At 35.9% G+C, this 21,759-nt stretch overlaps 1 protein-coding gene across 2 annotated transcripts; it reads left to right on the top strand.

The window, feature by feature from the left end:
- The first annotated feature begins 509 nt into the window (after nucleotides 1–509).
- Nucleotides 510–21,759, top strand: LOC149487577 (RNA-binding protein 38-like). Of its 2 annotated transcripts, none has more exons than XM_089696066.1 (5): nucleotides 510–892; nucleotides 6,617–6,743; nucleotides 16,544–16,616; nucleotides 19,189–19,424; nucleotides 19,660–21,759. In XM_089696066.1, the coding sequence occupies exons 1-5, from the start codon at nucleotides 671–673 to the stop codon at nucleotides 19,785–19,787; spliced, it is 786 nt and encodes a 261-aa protein (XP_089552192.1). In that variant the 5' UTR covers nucleotides 510–670; the 3' UTR covers nucleotides 19,788–21,759. The 2 variants fall into 2 exon arrangements, with proteins under 2 accessions (XP_089552192.1, XP_089552191.1); XM_089696065.1 differs by having other exon boundaries at nucleotides 19,657–21,759.

Genomic DNA, 21,759 nt, shown 5'->3' with positions numbered 1-21,759 from the left:
TACTTACTACTTAAGCTTCATTAATGTGATTACTGAGTACCTAGTGACTCTCGTCTAAATTACTTCAGAGTTAAACTTTGTAATGATAGTTCAAGTTAGACAATATTTTTTTCATTGCGTTATTGTTCATTTTCAAGGTTGTTAGATATCAGTGCCTAGTTTGTCAATCAAGCGAGTTTTTTGATAAAGGTTGTTTTTATACTAACTACGAAAACCGGATGTTTACCTGAGCTTTTGTAAATATTGATTGTAATAGTAGTATCTCAGTTTTAGGGTAATGCTCGCATATGTACATACGTAACTTAGCCGTGAAATAAATTAGGATCTTTCATAAGAGAAAGTATCAACAGTGATAACGAGGCATATCATTACATGGTACTTGGTAGAGGGTAGCAGGCTAGGCAGTAGGGCACACCACCGCACAACGCATGTGGCCCAACAACGGTGGCGAGTGGCGACGCATCTGGTGATGGCGCGGGGAGCGGGCGGGGGTTAAAATTAGTACCCGTGCGCCACGTGCGCTTTGAAGGAGCACCAGTCCGCGCGCAACCACCGTAGACAACGTACGTGTCCACCCCGCGTGTTATACATAATCAACTCGTCCGCTTCAGCGGAGTGACAGTGTTCCCAGAGTGTAAGGGTGGCCGGCGCAACGGAGGCGGTGCAAGGAATGTTGATGGCGGGCGCTCTGCCGGCCGAGCCTGAAGGGCTACTGGCGTTGGGCTCGCTGCCCGGCCAGAAAGACACCACCTGGACAAAACTGTTCGTTGGTGGGCTACCATATCACACGACAGACAAAAGCTTAAGAGAACATTTCGCTGTGTACGGGGATATCGAGGAAGCGGTTGTCATCACAGACAGACAGACGAGCAAAAGCAGAGGATATGGATTTGTAAGCATCTTTTTGAATTGTGTATTTAATTTATTGTTCATGAGTATTTAATTCTGTTATTAATACGATGCGTATATAAATAGTGTGCAATTATAATGTAATAAACCTAGCCACGTACGACGTAGAAGCGTTGCTTTCAGCTGAAACGACACGTAAACTTTGCGGTGCCCTTGCGCATTCGTGTTTCTACGGCTGAAATGTACAACTATCGAGCACTGTTATCGCTCTTGCTTTTTACCTAGCTGTGTTGTAAGTACCTATTGCGATATTAAATAATGATTACGGAAGTTTATAATAGTTGTTTCAGGCCACGTACTTACTATTTTCCGCATCTATTCATAGGTACATTTTGTTCCCAAGCCTAGCAAAAGTACAATTTGGTCTAAAATAATATATGATATTTCTTAGGTCAGAATATACCTAATTAAATAAAACACCTATATTCAATATGTTTGGCAGTTCCTGAAACAGATCTTTTATAAATGTAGCTCCAAATTGGTGGACATTAGAATAATTTCACAGAACATAAACTGCGTCGCGTGGTAATCCCTAACTATCCATATGCCGTCGTCAATCATCGTAAATAATACATTGGAGTCGTTGTTAAATCTACACTATTATATTGCTTTTAAGTATTTTGTACCTGTATATTGAAATCGAGCAGATGTTGAACAATTACGAAAGATGCGGTGAAAACTCGCTTCAGAGAATCTTTGGCGGACTAAATTCGGAGTCTTTTTGTGCAGTATAGTATAGGGCTCGTGGGAAATGAATCACAACCCCATTTTCAATTCAACTGGGGTAAGGCACCCTGTTCGAGGGACTCGGTGCACCCTCTCTGTGACATCCAAATAGCTTTAATAATCGCAATGCGTCAATGCAACACTTGGGCGGATCGATATAGAAAAAGTACAACTATTACTGACTACTACTACTGCTACTACCTAGGTACCTTAGCTAGATAGGTACCTAGTAGCTAAATCATTAGGTACGGATTTTTTATAATATTATACCTACCTACCAAATTTTTGTAGGTAACTAGGTATTTAAATGTTCTTTAAAACAGTCCTACTTTGTCAACCCACTAGTTTAAAATAATTAACATCAATAATGAGAATTTGTTGTTACTCAAAAAAGACCCTTATCTATAACTGCATATTTGAAAGCTATTAATTTAGTTGGACACGAAACTAAAGCATGTTTTCAATCTTATTCTCAGAAATCTATTTAAATATGTACCTATAGATGTCATTGTTTTTTTTTTATTATTAAGAGATACAACCTACAAACCTCGGTTCCATCTTTGTTTTATGAAGGTAATTTAGTACCTATAACACAACATTTTAACATGAAGAAACAGTTTAATTTAAAGTCTCAATAACAACCGTATTGTCAGGGGACATTAGACAATAACATTCAGATAGCATCAATAATAGCTCAAATTAGATACAAAACAGTGAGCATCGTAAGAAGGTACTTTTTGTTCTCAAAAAGTCCAAGCAACTAACAATCATAAACGCAATATTGAAGACCAATTAATTCGTAAAATGACATCAAACGTTGCACATTTATATGACACATGATATACAGGTACAAGAGTATCGTATCGCACCAGTTACTGGGCAGGGTCTACGTGATGAAGTACGTATGGAAGACAAAAGACCCGTCATCTGATAGCTGGCGTGCGGGCCAAGTGCGCTTTGCGTAGGCTTTTTTATACCAGCATAGTTAGATAGACCACACATTAGAACCGTTTGAAATAACGCGTTTGTATTGTGAATGGGAATGCTTTTTTGTTGTTTGAAATTGTTACAAGACAGTAGTTGAATATGATAAGTAATTTCCAAATATTATCCGGCGACCTCAGATAGATCACACTTCGTTCTGAATATTGTTCGCAGGTAATGTGAGCACTTATACAAATACAAATAATTAATAAGTATTATAGTGACTTTGGAAGAGAACAAAAACATCATCAAATAATAAGGACATACTTAAAATAAGTATTTAATTAAAACAAATGTTTCGTAAATTACTACTCGACGTAATTATTTAAACAGCAATTAATTTTGAGAGGTAGGTAGGTAGCTCTGTATCCAGAATTGGATACACCAGTACTATTAACTATTCTGTGCTAATACTCAAAAATACATCCTTAAACATACCTAAACTTAACAAACCTAGCAAATTCTTAACTGCCCTATGTTCCTTAGTTAATACATAAATGAAATACCTACATATATAACCACAGATCAGTTAGGTAAATGTTTACTACATACAACGTATAGGTAGTCTACTTTTACGGTTTATAACTTGATAGATATAACAATGATTGGTTGCCTTCATTAGAAGCCATAAAACTATTGAAGGTGAAAACACATTATCACAGCGAAAGTGCCAACTTTTAGGGTTTTCTCTTTTAGATTAAATGTGTCGCTAAAGTAATTATCAATTATTTGCTCCTCACTCTTGCAACGATAAAAAACAGCTTTTTTTAATTAAGTCTATAGGTATTCCTCTACCTACTTATTATCATCTCTTTCATATATTTTCTGAATTATGAATTAAACATTTGATGATATTTCGTTATAAACAATAACTTTTATTGTTTAATTTAAAATATCTTCGATGAAATACAATCATAACAGTTATAGGTACATACGTAATAGATTTTTCTCTATGAGGCGTGGTAAGATTTTCCGCTTAAATAACTGGGCGGTACTGTTCTTGGCACGCCTCTACGTAGGTACCTACTATAATATTGTTTCTTTAATAACAAATTGAATAAATTTATTTATACAATTCGTTAAATTCAAAATACATTTTGTTACGTTACGTGTGTGCTGTGCTCATTTCTATCGATGCGAAATTATCAACAGGATACCTAATCATGTTGTTAAGTTGTGAAAAACAAAATCGTACCACTTAAAAAATGTTCTTAATTATGACAGTAGTTCATATTATAATAGTAATGCTACGTGATTTAAGATGAATCTTATATATAAAAATGAATCGCAAAATGTGTTGGTAAGCGCATAACTCGAGAACGGCTGAACCAATTTCGATAATTCTTTTTTTATTATATTCCTTGAAGTACGGTTCTTATGTTGAGAAAACGTAAACATGTACCACGGGCGAAGCCGGGGCGGACCGCTAGTATAATTATAAAACCAGTCAATCCAATAAATGCCTTGCGAAACACCCTCCTGAAGTTCTCAAAAACGCAAAATCACCTATGTTCTCAATTGTGGCACTTTTTTAAAGTCATCACTATTGATGTAAATAAATATAAAAATGCCTATCTATGTATAAAAATACAAAAATACCTATTCAATACCTATGTATTAAAACAATCATATTTTCCTTGTGTAGTTTGGGAAATTATTTCCCAATGGGCTCATTTTATAATCTGCACTTGATTAGGTTAAAGCATTAAAGCCTCTGAGGATAGTATTGTTAATTTTAATTTTTAGTTCATTTTATCACGATTTTTTTATGTTTTTAATATTGAAGTACTGATTTCAATGTCATTTCCACTAACAACTTATTTTTAGGGGATGATGTGGCCTCCCTTTATTTTCGAATAAAGTATTAGGGTTGCCCAGAAAATAAGTTTTGAACATTACCTACTCATATTTAATTAAAATTTGCTAAATTATTTAATTTTTTGACACCACAATTCTTATCTCAATCTACTTATTAAACCCTAATGCAAAAAAAGTTGCTGAACAGAAAAGTCTGTTTCGATGTTTTCACGTGTGGTAAGATTAAAATGATAAAAAGCCTTTCTGTATTTATTTCACTAGTAAATTTGCGTTGAAATTGTTCTCGTTTCCTATCAGCTTCGGTAAAATTATGCAAAACGTTATCAATACGCTAGCTATTGCAGGAAACTGGAAGAGGTAAATGAGTTACCGACTGTTTTACAACCTGCATTTTATGTAAATAGCTTTCGTCTTGAAACATGTTATCGCCCGCGACTTTGCTTGCAAACAAATGATGATAATAGGATATGTAGTACATATGTAGGTACAATGGAATCTTTGTAACTATTACCATCTATTACTAAGTACAAATATTTGATTTCGACTTGCTTCATTAAGATCCGGGGTTCAGATATTCCTGAAGAGAAGACAACACATTATTCCTTTGCAGTATTGATAACTTGTACAATCAAAATTAAAAAGTTAAATGAATATTCCTATTTTATCATTTTATTGTAAACTAGCGGTCCGCCCCGGCTTCGCCCGTGGTACATGTTTACGTTTGCTCTACATAAGAACCATCCTCGTACTTCAAGGAATATAATAAAAAAAGAATTATCGAAATCGGTTCAGCCGTTCTCGAGTTATGCGCTTACCAACACATTTTGCGATTCATTTTTATATATAAGAAGAAGAAGATATAAATCCCTTAATTGTTAACTTTTACAAAGTGACAACATACAAGTAGGTTCATATTGTATTTAGTACGAGCACAAAAAAATACGGCAGATAATTCTAAATTGGCATACCTTCATACAAAGCGTGTTGTTCTGCGCGCACCATTTTACGAGCCCGTAAACTTTACCGGAAACAGTTGTCATTTACAACAGATTATTATTTTTAAACTGTGTAGGTACTTCGAACTTTTCACTTGCAATTGTATTACTAAAACTTGCAACATTTATGAAAAACATTATCAATGTCAGTCTTTGATGTTATTAATTCGTGTCATAGACTACAGAAAAAAATATGGTGCTTACAGAATAATAGGGTCAACAAAATTCTTTTGAATTGTATCTCCAGCAGATTTTTTTTCTGAATTGTTTTTGACATAAAAATTTTAAAATTTCTAAATTTCGAACACTGTTTCATAAAGTTGTAGTTTTCTACATAACCACCTTATCGCTATGGACCATACCAAACGCAATTTAAACGCTTTAGTAAACATCATGTATAGGTCGCCATATCGAGGTGATTGCAATATACCAATCGAAGTATTTAATTAAAATACGTTTGCGTTCCGATAAATTTCCATACAATGACATTTTTTCAGTTTATCGGTAGCGCGGTACTTTCATTTATTTTCATTTTCGTCGAAATACTTACATAAAAAATATAATATTTCACATGTGTTTTTGGAATTGTCCAAATTATTTAAATTCCCAATTGTATAAGACCTTCAATATCTTTGAGGTCATCTAACATTTGTTTCGATCGGTTTCGATTTAATGTGTTTTAGCCATTATATTGTGGCCTATGGATTTAATGTAAAGCTTGTATTTCGTAACATGGATTAGGTATTTGCTGGGTCAGTGTATACTGGTCGATAGTCGGTGGAAAATTGAGGTGGCGACCTGTGGGGCTCGCATGCATTACAATAGGTAATGTGAACAGCGTATGTTTTATTTTAAATCGATTTACGAACTCAATACAGAAAATTCAATACAAGAATTAATGTAATTATCGTTACCACTGGATTTTGAATCTCGTAATTCGCTCGTTTTTGCCCACAGTGTTAGCCAATTAATTTACCTTTCTATAATAATGGAAAAACTTTAATCTTCTCCCTGATTGAAATTATGTTATGTATGCTATACTATTGGTTCTAAACTGTGCTCAAAATTTCAGCAACAAATGCCTCAGTATAAAAATTTCCAGATTTGATCCAATGCGTTCAGAGTGTATTGTTACGTCATTCCTAGGATATAGTAGTGGTTTGATATGAAGTATCTCTTCACAGGTAATCATGGGAGACCGGGCGGCTGCGGAGAGAGCGTGCAAGGACCCAAACCCGATCATAGATGGAAGGAAGGCTAATGTTAATCTGGCAATCCTAGGGGCTAAACCAAGAGGAAATTTGGCGCCAGGTAAGGATCTTTATATCATGCAGGTATCTGAAAGCGAGCATTGTTCCCAATAGTACGTAATGTCCTTACTAGTATCGACAATGGATACATTCCATGTGTTAAAAAGGGTTTTATCAGTCGGGTACTTGGGAACAAGTTGATTTGTACTATCTAAGTGTATTATAAATATATCAGCTCCAAATTAGCACACAAACTGTCAAAACCTTGAACATTATCAAAAATCGTTAATTTGTAAAACGAGTAATGGCTGGTTCACACTTTGATTAGTGCGAGTGCAGGTGATTAGTGCAGGTGATTAGTGACTACGTGTGGACAGCGACTGTTTAGTGCAAGTGTTTAGTAGGCTGTGTAGTAAAGTGAATAGAAGCGTGTTCTATTTTTTTGCGAGTGGACTGCGAGTAGCCACGTCCCGCGCGCCCTCCCTTCCCCCTCACTCGCAGTGTGCCTGCCTAAACACGTCTGGACAGAAGTGTTTAGTGTTTAGTGTTTAGCGTAGTGTGTAGCGTCGCGAATTGGACAGTACTCGCACTACACACCTGCACTCGCACTAATCACCTGCACTCGCAGTGAATTGGACACTACTCGCACTACACACCTGCACTCGCACTAATCACCTGCACTCGCACTAATCAAAGTGTGAACCAGCCTTTAAAGTTAAATGCGGTGATTAGTTTAAAATATAAATGTAAATTTTGCCTCGTTAGTGTTTAGTGTCCTGTGACCCAAGTCGACTGAACAGTCGACTTAAATTGTTATTTGTTTTTAAAGCTTTATCCAAACAATACAATTCGTAAACGCTGCAACAGTGACCTTTATTACCTATTAAAAAATATAATGTACTAAACTGTGTGTGTATAATATGAATGTACATTCGTAATTTATTGTAAACTAGTAGCGGTCCGCCCCGGCTTCGCCCGTGGTTACATATTTACGTTTTCTCTACATAAAAACCATCCTCGTACTTCAAGGAATATAATAAAAAAAGAATTATCGAAATCGGTTCAGCCGTTCTCGAGTTATGCGCTTACCAACACATTTTGCGATTCATTTTTATATTAGGTATAGATTATTTCACCTTTTTTAATCTCGAATATCTTTCACATAAAATGCAAGAAATGGGTTCATTTGCAAGAAATGGGTTCATTTAAAGGACGTATGCTTATCAGTGCTCAGCTGTTTAACAATTTTTTGTTGAACATTGAACCTTTTTTTAATGAATATGTTCGTGAAGTCGACAATGTGTCGTTTACACACAAAAAATCATACGATACATCTTCGTGGGTGAATTCTCTGTGGGGGTTTGCTTGGTAACTAATTACTTCGATATGCGCTTTCATTTCATGATTAGAAAAGACCAATCTGTGTAATTTAGATCATGCTTAATTATGTAGGACACATTCTTAATTCTCTACTGGTAAATTTTCTTTCTCCTTTCTTTCTTAAATACTTAATATTTAGGCTAGAGCAACCATTTCTATCTATCTCAAAGTCTTATTCACGTATTGATATTTTTTATTTTAGTTATTTCATTTATTGGTAGGCCTGTAAGCTGTAGCATACATTTAGAAACAATTAGTATTGAATTATCAATTAAAAAGTGTACAGGTTCCAATTATTTGATTGATTTTTGTCATTGTTATTTATAAAGAGTCATAAATTGCATTCGACACAAAGGTTTATAATGACTGCCTTGATTTGTATTATTTTCGATCCAAACACTACCGAAAACTATTTATATAAACAATTGGCGATTGTCTAATGTCTTTTGGCAGCGAAAAGCAATTAATACAGCCAGGTGATTAGATACAATTTAACTTGTATTTTCAAGCCGATTTGGCTAGTGGCCACTTATTTAAATTAAAGCTAGTGCAATCAATTATTAAATACGTAAAATAGGAAATCCGAAATACATATTTTACAAGTTATAATAAAAAAATAACAAAAAATAATTCTACTCTATTACAATTATCTTAGTGAGTAAATAACCAAAACATTGTGAAGTGGATTAAAGTTAACAATTAAATAAAGGGCACGTTATCTTTATTATTACAAAATTGATAGAACCGTATCATTTGATTATTTTTTGTTTTGTTAATAATCCAGATTGTGTGCATAGGACAATATAAATAGTGGAAAAATAGATTGTTAGATAATTATTACGATGATTCATAAAAAGCACTTCAAATTTTTTTTATTACTTTTCATTATACATATTTTTAATTCCTGTAAGTATACTTACAATTTTCTGTATACATTGTTGATGCTGATGGCACAGACTAATAATAATATATGTACTACGTATACAACTGATGGTTAAGTTGTCTTTGTTTTTTTTTTTATGAATTCAGAAGTCTTATCGAGATTTGTATTTTGATAAATATTTTATTATTATCTCTTTCACATTCGTATGTGAAGCTTTAAACAAGATTTAATACAATCAAGAGAACCTTCAACCTTTCATCCCCACGTCAGTACGTCACCGATACATGTATAAAGCATTGCACATGCAAATGTTCTGTCAACAGTATCTATAATCCTACTAGTAACATAGGTGAAGTCACGGTATGTGACTAGCGGAACCGCCCGCCCCTCCGGAAGTCCCTAAACGTTGAACCGGAAGCATGTAGGCTCATTAATTGATTGCGTCTCGCACGCAACCCTTGTAAGCCTGTCTCGCTTGCGGTAAAATCTGCTGACGTCACAATTTATTAACCAACTGTTGGACTTTGCTTGATTTGATGAACTAAGATTTGTTTTGAACAAGCAATGATAAAAAACGCTATTTTTTTCTTTTCTGTATTGGCTTATGCAGTGGCCAGTTCAAAACATTCCTACAGAAACAACAGATTTTTTTTAGTTAGTAGTATAACTATTATATAGGTACATAATATTATGTAGATGTTATGATAAATGGCATGGAGTAGTAATTACATTTTAATGACAAAGAATTTTGAATAAGGTCTGCCTTTGCCTATCTATCTAAATAAGCACTATAAATAGGTACCTAATAGTTTCTTGGTATTCTATGGAATAAAATAAATCGTAATAGTTAGATACCTATAGGAACCTTGAGCGGTATGTGCAGCTAGATAATAGATAACATAGTAATAAATTTCATATGGTGCTACTTTTATGTTAATAATAGTTTGAAATTTTACATGACATGAAAGTGTATTGATTAATTTGGTTTTACGATAATATCACAATAATATGTATCTAGAATTTTATTTTACAGCCAGTAGGTATTTCCATATTAATTATTTTACTGTACACATATTTTCAATATGATAAAACGACACTTCTATATCGCACCAATAATAGACTATCAATCATAAACGTTGAAGGCTTCGTTATTATGTTGAAGTAATTCATGTTCAGAAACAAAAATTTGGGTAACCTATAAAATCAACATAAGAACAATAGATCAGCGTAACGTTTTTAAAATGGACATTTATCAAAAACAACAGGCTTCAAATGCTAAACAAGGCCACATAATATAAAGATATAATCTTTCGTACAAGGCATACCTACACGACAGTACACGACAATCAAAGTTAACCTTTACAATGACGTGAGCTGAAACTACCACAAGCAATAGAATTGTGTAGAACATGATAACGGCAATTGTATCACGATAGATAATGTGTAATTTCATGCTACCTATGAGAATCGTTGTTTTTAATTTCGATACTGTTTATATCTACTCGTATTGACCGATGTTATCTTATGATATAACAAAAGTAGGTTATGTTGAGTAAATACATTGTATTTAACTTTAAAAATGAAGATTCACGTGAAGACTGCTTTGACACTTTGTTTGTATCGTTTATTTTCCCTGTCTTTATACAAATAATAGGAGAAGGATGAGTAGAAAATAAACGCGTTCAAAAACACATATCTCATTCTTAACGAATAATGCTTTCTTAATCGTTGCATGTTTGAGTATTTGTGATTGATGACCGTGTGTCATTAGGATATTAAAAGGGGGCAGCACTTAGGTTATTTCATAATTCACTCGAGCGTAATTACTCGATGCTCCTATTCTTTTCTCTATCAAATTTAGGTGAGTTTCGCCAGCTGATAGATCAAAGTGTGAACAACTGATTCTGGTAACCGCTACGTCGGTATTGTTCGTGGGGAGGGGAGCGGGGTATCGCACAATGGGTGCGGGCGCGCATGACGGCCACCTGGCCGTGCAGCGTGCTCTACCGGTCCCACCATATGCCCTATACATCCCGCCTGGGACTGGCCTCGTGTTGAGGGATCGCTATTGATTGTAGCGGGCAACCATAACCGCGTCGCTTGCAGATGTATACCTAATTATTTGGACAATGTCCGTTTAAATTCGTTTCTGCTATCACCATATTTTTACTGCATAGCAAAACGTGTAGATTTAAAAATCGACCTTGGCAATCAAATGTTTGTTGTTTCAGACAAAGAAAATTTCAATAATCCAATGTATATTTATGTGAATAAACAATAACCTTGCCCTCAAATGTTTTATGGATGAACAAAATAGTTCCATTCAAAGATTTTTGTAAAGAGTGTATTCCTTTTATCTGCCCTGTTACCGTGTAGTCTTTCATTGTTTGAGTTAAGATTAAGGTTTACGATGCAGTTCCTAACGTCCGAGCCCTTTCATAAATACTTCCAAACGGCAGTCTGTTTAGTATCCCTGAATCGCTTCAAAATATTTGTTCGCAACCTGTTTAGGCTCACAATCTGTTCCTAACGTGTCTAAAAGGGGTTACAGTAATTGAAAAGTTCATGTGACGGTTAAACTTGTTCATATTTGTCGTTTAGTCACTTCACCATTGACCATACGACCGTTATAAGGGTTACCGATTTGTGAAAGCGAATTCAACAAATTCTTTTTTATTATTCAGTTACCTGCTGATGCCTTTATTATTGTCATTCAAATTTATGCAAAATTTAAATTATGCTACATCAATAAAACGAAAAAATCCGGGCCCTTTGTACATATTCATACTTTTTAAAGAATATTATTCAGCGTCGATTGATGAGTATAGCTTATCTGTCTTCGACGACTACACATTGATTTGGCGCCAAGATAAATATACGTTTTATAAACGATAATACGCAATTTCAAAGAATTTAATAATGGATACGGTTTGTTTAGTTTCCCATATATCCCTTTATAATCAATGAGGGAAAGTTGAGAGATAATAAATAAGGAATTTTATAAATAAATGTGAAAATATGCAAATGTAATGAAAATGTATTTCGCATATGAAAATACGTAAGTCTTGTTTAAATTGCCTCATTGTTGCCTTTATTTGGTTAGGTGTTTAATTTCCATAGAAGTTAGAACATACGGGTCGCGAGGACATGAATTCAATTTCATCGCTAAACAGTACATATTTTGTTTATACAATTTTAACTACTGCGGTACTAAATATGTAGCCTAGTTTCTAAATACGTGGAAGCTACGACCAATGAGCGATTTCAGTCGGGCCGATGTCGATTATGAAAACATTGTTAAAGTTTTATTATATAGGAGTGTTGATGAGGGCCGAACGAGGCACTTGTCCAAACATACCGGCGACATGTTGAATTATTGAGCGCCGAGCTCGCTGGTAATCGATTCACACCTGTCTTGGGTGGCAAGAAAAACTTAAATTATGTACATGTACTTTTAATGAATACGACGGCCCAGCAATTAGTACCTAATTGCACATGATGCTTAATTCGATGGAGCGTGTATGACGCTTAAAACTGAAGCTTGCAAGTCATCATTGATTAATGAAGAGTTTGTGGGTGCGAATACGTTTGCAGAGGGGTTAGTGACGCTTTATTTATATAGGGTTGCCCTTGCAAACAATTTGAGTAGGTAGGTCACCTTTTTCCAAAATATCTGACAAAGATGGTAGGCAAAATTTCATTCAAATAGAAGTTAGTTACAGGAATTTCTATTGGAAATGTAGAAAAATGTCTAGCTAGGCTAGTCTTGTGAATAAAAGAAGACGCGTATAGACATTGAATTATATTTTTTGCTAGTAACCCTAATAGTTAGCGTGTGCTGCGGCAGCTAGCCCTTCGCCGGTGCATTACTTATGCATACTCGTCCGCCCCAACTCATTCCCGAAACTATTTTTATTTCGGCTTCGGGATTTAGGCGTTGAATGCACTGATGCTCGTGTGCCCGATCAATAAATAATTGAAAGCAATGTTTTTTGTTGGAAAAATCGATAGCGTTACGTGTAATTGTATGAGGCGAAGCCATAATGGTTAGGTGGCTCGGCTACACGTGATCGTATCTAACTTTACTGTAATCGTGTATATCTTTATTTTATTGTACAGAGCGGAAAGTAATTATTGCTAATTCGCTTGTGTGGTGGACAGAAACACTGTATTGTTATTGTTTTAACATTAGTTTTGAATGTATTTGTACTGCTATGGGGGAATTATTCACCTTTTGATCGATTTTTTAAACGGAATTAAGTATAACTTAAATTGAATAAAAGTCTAAGCTACCGCAAAAAATGTAGCCTTTAGATATTAAACCTTGCCTTCCTTATTACAAATAATTGAACTCTAGTATTTTTTTTTCTGTTTTTAGTGCACTTTGCCCTGTTTTTTTATTACTTTTGCACTGCGTCTCCTTGTCCACCAGGTTGTCTGTTTTATTAAATATTGTATTGTGCCCTTACTTGTACTTCTCTCTGTGGTGCACAATAAAGTGTTTTTGTTGTTGTTGTTGTTGAACTCTTTCCAAAATTTCGTTTAGTAATCACAAAGTAATGGTATTATCGGACTATTTTAATTAAACACAAATATTTAGAATAGAGCGTATCTTTCTGAAGCTTTTAATGCACTAAAGAATTTCTAGTATCACTATTTCTATTTTCTTAGAGCGAAATAAAAATAATCAAATTGAAGAATGAACTCAATATTCTTAGTGAATATTGATTGTATTATCATCATTTTACAGACTTGTGAACCATCTTTTTTGCACAATTTTTAGATATGACTGCCCCAAAACACAGCATTTCACATGAAATTCTTTTTTTTTAAATCTATTTAACTAAATCTTCTGCCCTACATTACTGTCACTTTAACATTTTATAACAGTAGATTTATGAAAAGGGCAACGGAAGTTTCTAGCACTATTGTTCTAGAGCCAGTGTTAACATAGGCACTTTGAGGTGGGCGAGTCTCCCCTTGTTGCACCGTGTAATGCGATCCCTAGAGGCGACTTCCGCACGAAGCCCCGTTTTAATCCTCCGATATCGCAGATTACCTTCCTACTGTGACTATCGATTCCAAATCGCGTTGATGCCAAGTTTAAAGCAGACGTAACTGATACCAGTCCAAGCAATGCGTCAACATTGGTGAATATGTTTTCATCACACCTAATTATTGTGTTACAATTGAATCCAAATGAAATCCTGGGCGAAGATTGGCAGAAAATGAAAGTTCCCTGCTTAAATTCTGTCTATTCATAAATATTGAGTACAATCAAGACGTCCATCTAGAAAATAAGCATTTCACCATTCTTTCGCAAAGGTTTCACAGAGTACCTACGTTGCTTTATTCATGTCTTAATTATTATTTATGTACAACAGCTGGCGAGCAGAGGTTGGGTGCGAGGCGGTCCGTCCGGCGAACGACGCGGTTATTTATAAAACAAGAGTTGCGTCTCGTTTTGTCTTCAGTTGCCTCTTTATTTTGTCTAAATATACGCAGTTTTGGGAACGTCGCGGCCGCCTCTGCCGCGAGTCGCGACATAAGAGTTGGCTTCGCGCCAAAACCTCATATTTTCTCGACCGATTTTCTTTTGTCCAAGCCTACATTGTATACTTATACTCACTGCCATAGAACAAAATGGACACAAGCTGTTTGTAATTCGTAGCGTAAAAAATTACACAAACTATGATTATGCAGCATATAACGTATGTACAACTAAAATACCAGTGTCGCCTGGCATAATCTTTGCGTTGGTGGTAATTTATCTGGCACGTGTTTATAAAGCTGCACGGTCTGCGTCTATTACTATAACTATATTTAGTGTTAAATTTATAACTTTGTACGTCATAGACGACACCGATGATCAAAAGGAAGGCCACCGGACATGCCAAACTGTCACGGTCGTGAAAACATTATGTTTGGTCACATGAACTGGGCCATGGTATGACTGGTCTACATCTATTCCCGGGTCTGTAAACGAAACTTACAGACTTAGTATTGCTACACGCTCACTGGTATATGTACATTATTAATTAATCATAGTTTTATTGCTCGTTTTCGGCTTTCTGACCCGATTATGAAAATACGGAAGTTGTAAACACGATTTAATGGATAACATGGTGTGTATTCATAGTTAATACAATGGAGTTGTTCGCTTCAACGTTTTGTTAGTTTCTATTATAACAGAGTATTAAAGTTTTAGTTTGAGCACCCTGTCCTGCACGTTCCGGCCGTGTCTAAAATCGTATTTCCGTAGAATCCTTACAAGCGTCGTTCAGCTCTCCGTCGGCTTTGCAGTTCGATGACCCGGACTCCAGACCTGAAAACGCGCAAAAACACTCAAAACAAACCTTTATTTACTTCAACGGGACGTATGCGATCACTCCTTCAGGGGAGAGTGACTAATGCTTACGGCTGCGTCATTAGGTTTTTGGTCAAACAATGCTGCGTCATATTTGTTTAAATAAATGTGGAAACGAATGTAGAAAAGGCTAATCGATATCTACTGACAACTGACCGGGTCACGTACAGACAAAGAGTTATATATAGGGCATTCTCCACTGGTATTTAGAGAAAGAACGTAATGTATCAGAAGGTTTATAGTGGACAGTGGTTCGACCTCGGCCGTCAAATGGCACGCCATCGATCGAAATGAGGTGGCACATCACGCGTACATGGAACACGCGATCAAACCTTTGATTTTTTTATACTGTATAGTTGTCAATACAATGCCTACCACATTCGTATCTAATATCTATCATGCTATATTTACGGTTGGTTCACGTTTTGTATAACATCTGCCACCAACCCTTACCTATTAAGTTTTATCCGAATCAAACATGGTAACATAATATTCGTTTGTGTTATTCAGAACACTAATGACTTGATTGCAATTTGTGATGAAAATGATTGTTCACGTTTATATGGAAGGTCGTACATTATCGTGACAGACCAACCGAAACTTCATCCGGGGTACTCCGGATGTAATAGTCGGTGAAATTTCACCACACACTGCCGCCAAAGAGTTCAACTGGACAGTGGTCACGCTTCTATGAATATTACTCATTAATCAAAATTTGCTATGACAACATCATTTAAAGCAGGGCTTTCATTGTGAGCCTTATTAAAGTTTTGAAACATTCAAAGTTTAGCTTATTATTCTTTATTGAAACCGGCAATCTAATGACATCAGACAGACGACATGAGCGGCCGTATGCCATTTATAGCTGGAGTTTGTCGTCTTCTTGTCAAGAGCTATCTGACTGCCGATGCCCGGGCGGGCGCTGAGCGACCAAAATAGATGTAGCCTCGCGCTGCTTAACAATGCAATAAAAAGAAATTAACATTTCAAACGTCGCCTGTGCTAAGTTGACTCTTGTGTCATTTGGAAGTGGTCCAAGCTCGCAGTGATATATTTTACCGGAGTCTTCTCTAGCCGCTTCCGTTTAAGTGGAATTAAAATAGAATCTTGAGAGCATACCTATGATGACAGATATTTTTCCGTTGAGTTTTTTTGAGATAATTACAGAGGGCTTATTTTAGATGTATTGGCATGATGAACATTAGAAAACTAATTCCATATTTTGTTTCAGGTTTTGGATTAGCTGCAGCAGCCGCGGCCGGTGTCCGCGCAGGTTACCCAACAGTTTTACCTGCTCACTACGGGTAAGCTTAGTTTGAAACCGAAGCTTATTTGCATTTATAACACTTAAATGTTCAATGGTTCAACACTTCGATGTTTGCCAGCACCAGCGGCATTGACTTGCCGCTCAGACATCTCACGAGACAAAAATCAGACGATTTCTAACTGTCTTTATGCACCGAACAATATATGGGTTTCCTTAAACAATAATAGTGGATACGTTAGCAGTTCTATAAAGATGTCCAACCCTGTATTGTAGCTTAGTACTTCAAGTTTCCTTGTCAACTTCACCTTAGAAATAATAACTACAAGACTAGTTTGACTGTAGGTAAGTAATATGAGAGCGAAGCATCACGGAACAAGAACAATTAGCTGAGCTGACTTTTGTCTCGGTAGATGAGGCGAGCGGCTTCTCCAGACGGCTAGCAGCGTGGCGGCCAGCGGACCCCGTCTATTCTAAATAATCAAACATTTTCACATAGGTATCTATGGCAAGAGTGAGCGTGAGAGTGGATTTTTCGTTTTGGGTGTGAATTAGTCGATTGGGTTTTTTAATGTTTACGTTTTAAAGCTATTTCGTTGCGTGGGCGGCGCCGGCGTACGGAGTCGCGCGGGCGCCGCCCATCGCCATCACTTTACGCATCGTTCTCGACACTCAATGTTTTATTTTTTATGTTTTTATGCCGTGTTCGTGTAATATTTTTGATTTGACTTGAGTTTTGTTGGTGGTGGATTTCGTTAATACACTTACAATGTAATTCGTAACCGAATGTCCCTGGTAGCCTGTGGCGCGCGGTTGCCTTACAGTTCTTAGAAAAACGCTCATTGATTGATACAAAAAAATCAACATACAAAAAATATCTATAATAAATTGTTTACACAATTGGTTTAGATGTTGTAAAGACAAGTATTTGTCTAGAATTGGCTGTATTCGATAGAGTGGTATGCTCATAATACTCTGTCTTATTATTATAGAGCGGGTCACGAGTTATAAGAGTCCATTCACTTAAAAATATAATGTCACGAAAATACATAAATGGTTAATAAATTCATCAATATGAATAACTTATATATTGATAATATGTGAATGGCCTCTAGTAAGGGATTTTCTGTTACGTGTGTCCATGGCTATAAGTTATAACCAATTTAGAAACCCATGGATGCGGAATTTTATTTAATGACGCAAAGAACGCCGCCGTGCTACGATTGTAATCAAATTAGGTTAAATTATATTAGTAACACCACCACGCGTATTAAAAAGACAAACATTATTTAGATGTTTCTTTTTTTTTTCAAATATGTAGATATTCCAATACAATTTTATAAAATGAAATATTTCACAAAATTTGTAGGTCTGCATGTTTATGGTGTACGTTTCAAATACCGAGTTAGGTTCCTAACCGTAATGTAGTCGTTTTATTTTAAGTAAATTTTAGTTTACGTTTTCAATTGTGTATCTATGTAGATGTGAAGCTTGTGTGATGTTGCGCCAGTTTTGTTTATAATGCTCTTTTCGCGTGTTTTTTGTTTTTCAACTATCCTTCCCTAGATAAACACCTAGATGTATGTACCTAAGTAAATGGACCAGAACAATTTGATATATCTTTGTAGTCGTTCTTATGTAAGTAGGTATTGCGCTATCGAATGGGGCTAGAATACCACAGGTGGGCGTACTACGCGGGCGGAGTCACGATTCGGGCGTGTACTACGCATGCGTATTCATCTCGACCTCCTGTACCGAGCTAATCTTTAATGCCATAGACATTAAATGCCAATCAATCTGTCTCCATTGACGACTTAGTGACAGAGTAAGACGAAAACTCGGATGATGGCGAGGGATGTGGCGCGGTACCGCTCGAGGGTTCTCCAAAAGTGCTTATATCGAACTTTCTAGTGCCCTTTAGCAAACTTGACCGCCTGTCGACATCGCGTTAGACGAGATTCGCAAAGTCAACGTTTCTTTCATCTGCTAACCAGTTTTTCTATTTTATTCGTTTTTCAAATCTTATATTATGGTCTTTACATTTTGTAGAAAAACTGGGTTAAATGTTGCCACTTAGGAGATTTCAAAAACAAAGACATCGTCAAAGGTTTTTAAGGGGATATTCTTTTAATTTAAGTCCCAATGCTATTTTCAAACGTTAATCTTTCGTGTCGAGATAGATCGCGGACGATATGCGCCAGTAAGTATAAATCCGCAAGACGGGGATATTTTCGTCGCGGCAGCATAGACTCGGCCATTTGAACGTTTTAACTGATTTTAACTTTCCGGCAATGACGCACGGCGGCCGTTCACCAACGACAACTGCTAGCGATAGCGTACTCACAAAGATCGATGTCTACTAACCATATAAAAATGCTCGTCTGCCGCTGGGTCTAGGTATAGTGTTGTTTGACTCTGTTTTGATAACGGGCGTTTAGGGAATCGTGGCCTTACCAAAAACACATTAATCCGCTAATCATTGTATTGTCTCACTCTCGAGACGAAAAGAATTTGGCAAAGCATTGATTACGGGGTTAATGTAGTTTGCGAGTAAGGCGTACGTGTGAGGCATGATATATTTAGTCGTTGAGTGTTTGTTTTGTTATTGGCAGGTTGTCGCCGGGCTACGTGTACGGTACTCCCAGTTATATGGGGACGGTTGGAGGCATGAGCGCGGGCGTGGGCGCGGGGGCGGGAGGGCTGGTGCAGCTGCCGCAGTTGCAGCACGCCGCGGCGGTGGCGGCTGCCAATCACCTGTATGAGTACCAAGCGGCCGCCGCACAGGGCGCCGCGGCCTACCAACAGCAATATGCCGCTGCTGGATTCGATCCATACGCTACTGCTGCCGGTATGTTTCAAAGATTTTATATAAGTTTTAGGGGTAGTGGACTCTTAAAGCGTATAACATGCCAAAAAGATTTACAAGACTTTTAAATAATATGAAATCTTACTATCTATTACATTTAAAAGCTCAATATAGAATCTACTTTGTAAAATATCTTAACTTTACAATATTGTTTATACAGATTACAAGCTTAATCTAATAAGATATTTCTAATAAGTAATATGTTACATTTCAGCAGCTGCAGCAGCCGCGAACAGCGCCGGGTACATGTCACCCTACTACACACTACAGGGCGGCGGCGTGCAGGCCCCCCTCCTCCCTCCCCTCCCCTACCCCCCACCTCTACAAGAAGCACGCATGCAGTAACACACACTGCAACGCATCTCGGTAATGCGCTGATATACTTAATCTCGAGTCCTACATAACTTTTTTACTCGAACCAAATGTATATAAAGGAAACATCACTACGGATTTGCGTTACCATAAAGCCAAAAATTATTTCGACCAGTTAATTAACCAAAAATGTTTAGCGTGACCAAAGCGAACCTTTAGGATAAGGGGCATAAGTGAACGGTGATGGTATAAAAAATATTATACAACGCGTAATGTATGAAGTAAAATGTCAGTTGTAGCTGGCAACTATGTGAGGCATGCCCTAGTCCGAGACTAGGTGAAGCCATAGTAAACGCAGTGTCCAGTCTTGTATGATGAACATTTTTGCATGGTTGCCAGCTTAAAATAATTTTACTTAATCTTCTACCTACATGTTTATAATTCTTGCCACATTATTTTTACTTCCAGTTACTTTCATTATAATGAAACATATTTTTTTACTAGTATGTTTATAAAATTCCGTGTCGAATATAACTAAGTAGTTAGAATCAGAATGGGGCGAAAGCTGTTTCATGACAATAACGAAAACATCAATATTGCTCATTATTATTGCGAGAGATGTCTCATTTATCTATTTGTAGTATTAAAGTATATTTCTTCAATTTATTTATTGAATACTAAGATCATTGATAAAACGCAGGGTCATAGTATCTCCATCTTCGTCTCTAGAATATAAATTTATAGTCTATCGTCTCTTCCAAATTATTTTATTTATAAACTTGATATGTACTATACTTGCGAAGAGTTCCTAATATGTGGTATTAACTTCACGTTACTTAACGCTAAAATATATCAAAATGTGCTCTCTTAAAAATATGACGATGGGCGATTTCAGATGTTGCAGGTAAAAAGGTTTTGAAAGCAATATTGAATCATTTTCCGTAAGATCTGTGTATTTTATTAGATACATAATGGGGTAATTGTGGATGTGTAAGTGTATGCTTAAATTATAATGCTATATAAGCAAAAATGTATCTTCTTTAGTTCTCTAAACATGTCCATGTTGCTCAATGTGTCCTAAAATGGACTTGATTTAGCTTAAGATTGGAGATCCAAGGGCTTTTACGTAAAATTAGCAAAAGTACTTATTCTTAATTATGTGTAACATACGCAGCCCTACTAATTTTATCTCCAAAGCGGTATAGGGTACTTAATAGTTAGAATAATTCAATTACTAGTCCACGTAATATTAATTATAATGAAATCTTGACAATCGCCAGTCGTATTTTACTAAGGGCTGATTTTTCAATCCTTGGTTAAAACTTATTCATCGAATAACGTATTAAACTACCATTTCAAAAATGTATTCTAATTGTCCTTATATGACAGTTTACAGGTGACATTTTAAAATGTTCGTGTAATACTTTATTGGACGGATAAATTTTAACCAAGGATTGAAAAATCGGCCCTAAGCTTAATTTTAAAATTATTTCTTCAACTTAACAAAAATTAAATTTATCTTGCGTATTGTGGTACGCAGGATTGTCCACAGAGTTATAAGAAATGTCACTGCGACATTGATCGGACGAATATTAATTTAATTAGAGCATTACGTATGTAGTAAAAATATGTAATTAATAAACACTTATGCGGCTGGCGTTTTAGTACAAGTTAAGGACACTAGACAGAATAGATTATTTTAGTGTATAAGTTTAATTTTAGTTTAAATATGCTGTTATTCGTAATTTATTTTGTTGATATTTGTAAATCTACATGTTGATAACTATTTATTATGTGAAAGAGGAATAAAAATTGTTAAATATTTATGAGCCGAATTGAATCTCTTATGGCGTAAGTATGTCAGTTAGTACTAATTCGGTTCGATATATTGAATTAAACACATAAAACTTTAAATAAGTAGACATAAAAATGTACCAAATAGAACATTGTATGTAAGCCATAAATTGGCCATCTTGCCTTATGCACATAGAGTATAAAATATAAA

The sequence above is a fragment of the Colias philodice genome, chromosome 6 (assembly GCF_061535455.1).
Source record: "Colias philodice isolate Cphi_HAF_F1 chromosome 6, ilColPhil1 Martin Lab GWU primary, whole genome shotgun sequence".
Taxonomy (NCBI): domain Eukaryota; kingdom Metazoa; phylum Arthropoda; class Insecta; order Lepidoptera; family Pieridae; genus Colias; species Colias philodice.
This window is presented reverse-complemented; position numbering and strand designations above follow the sequence as displayed.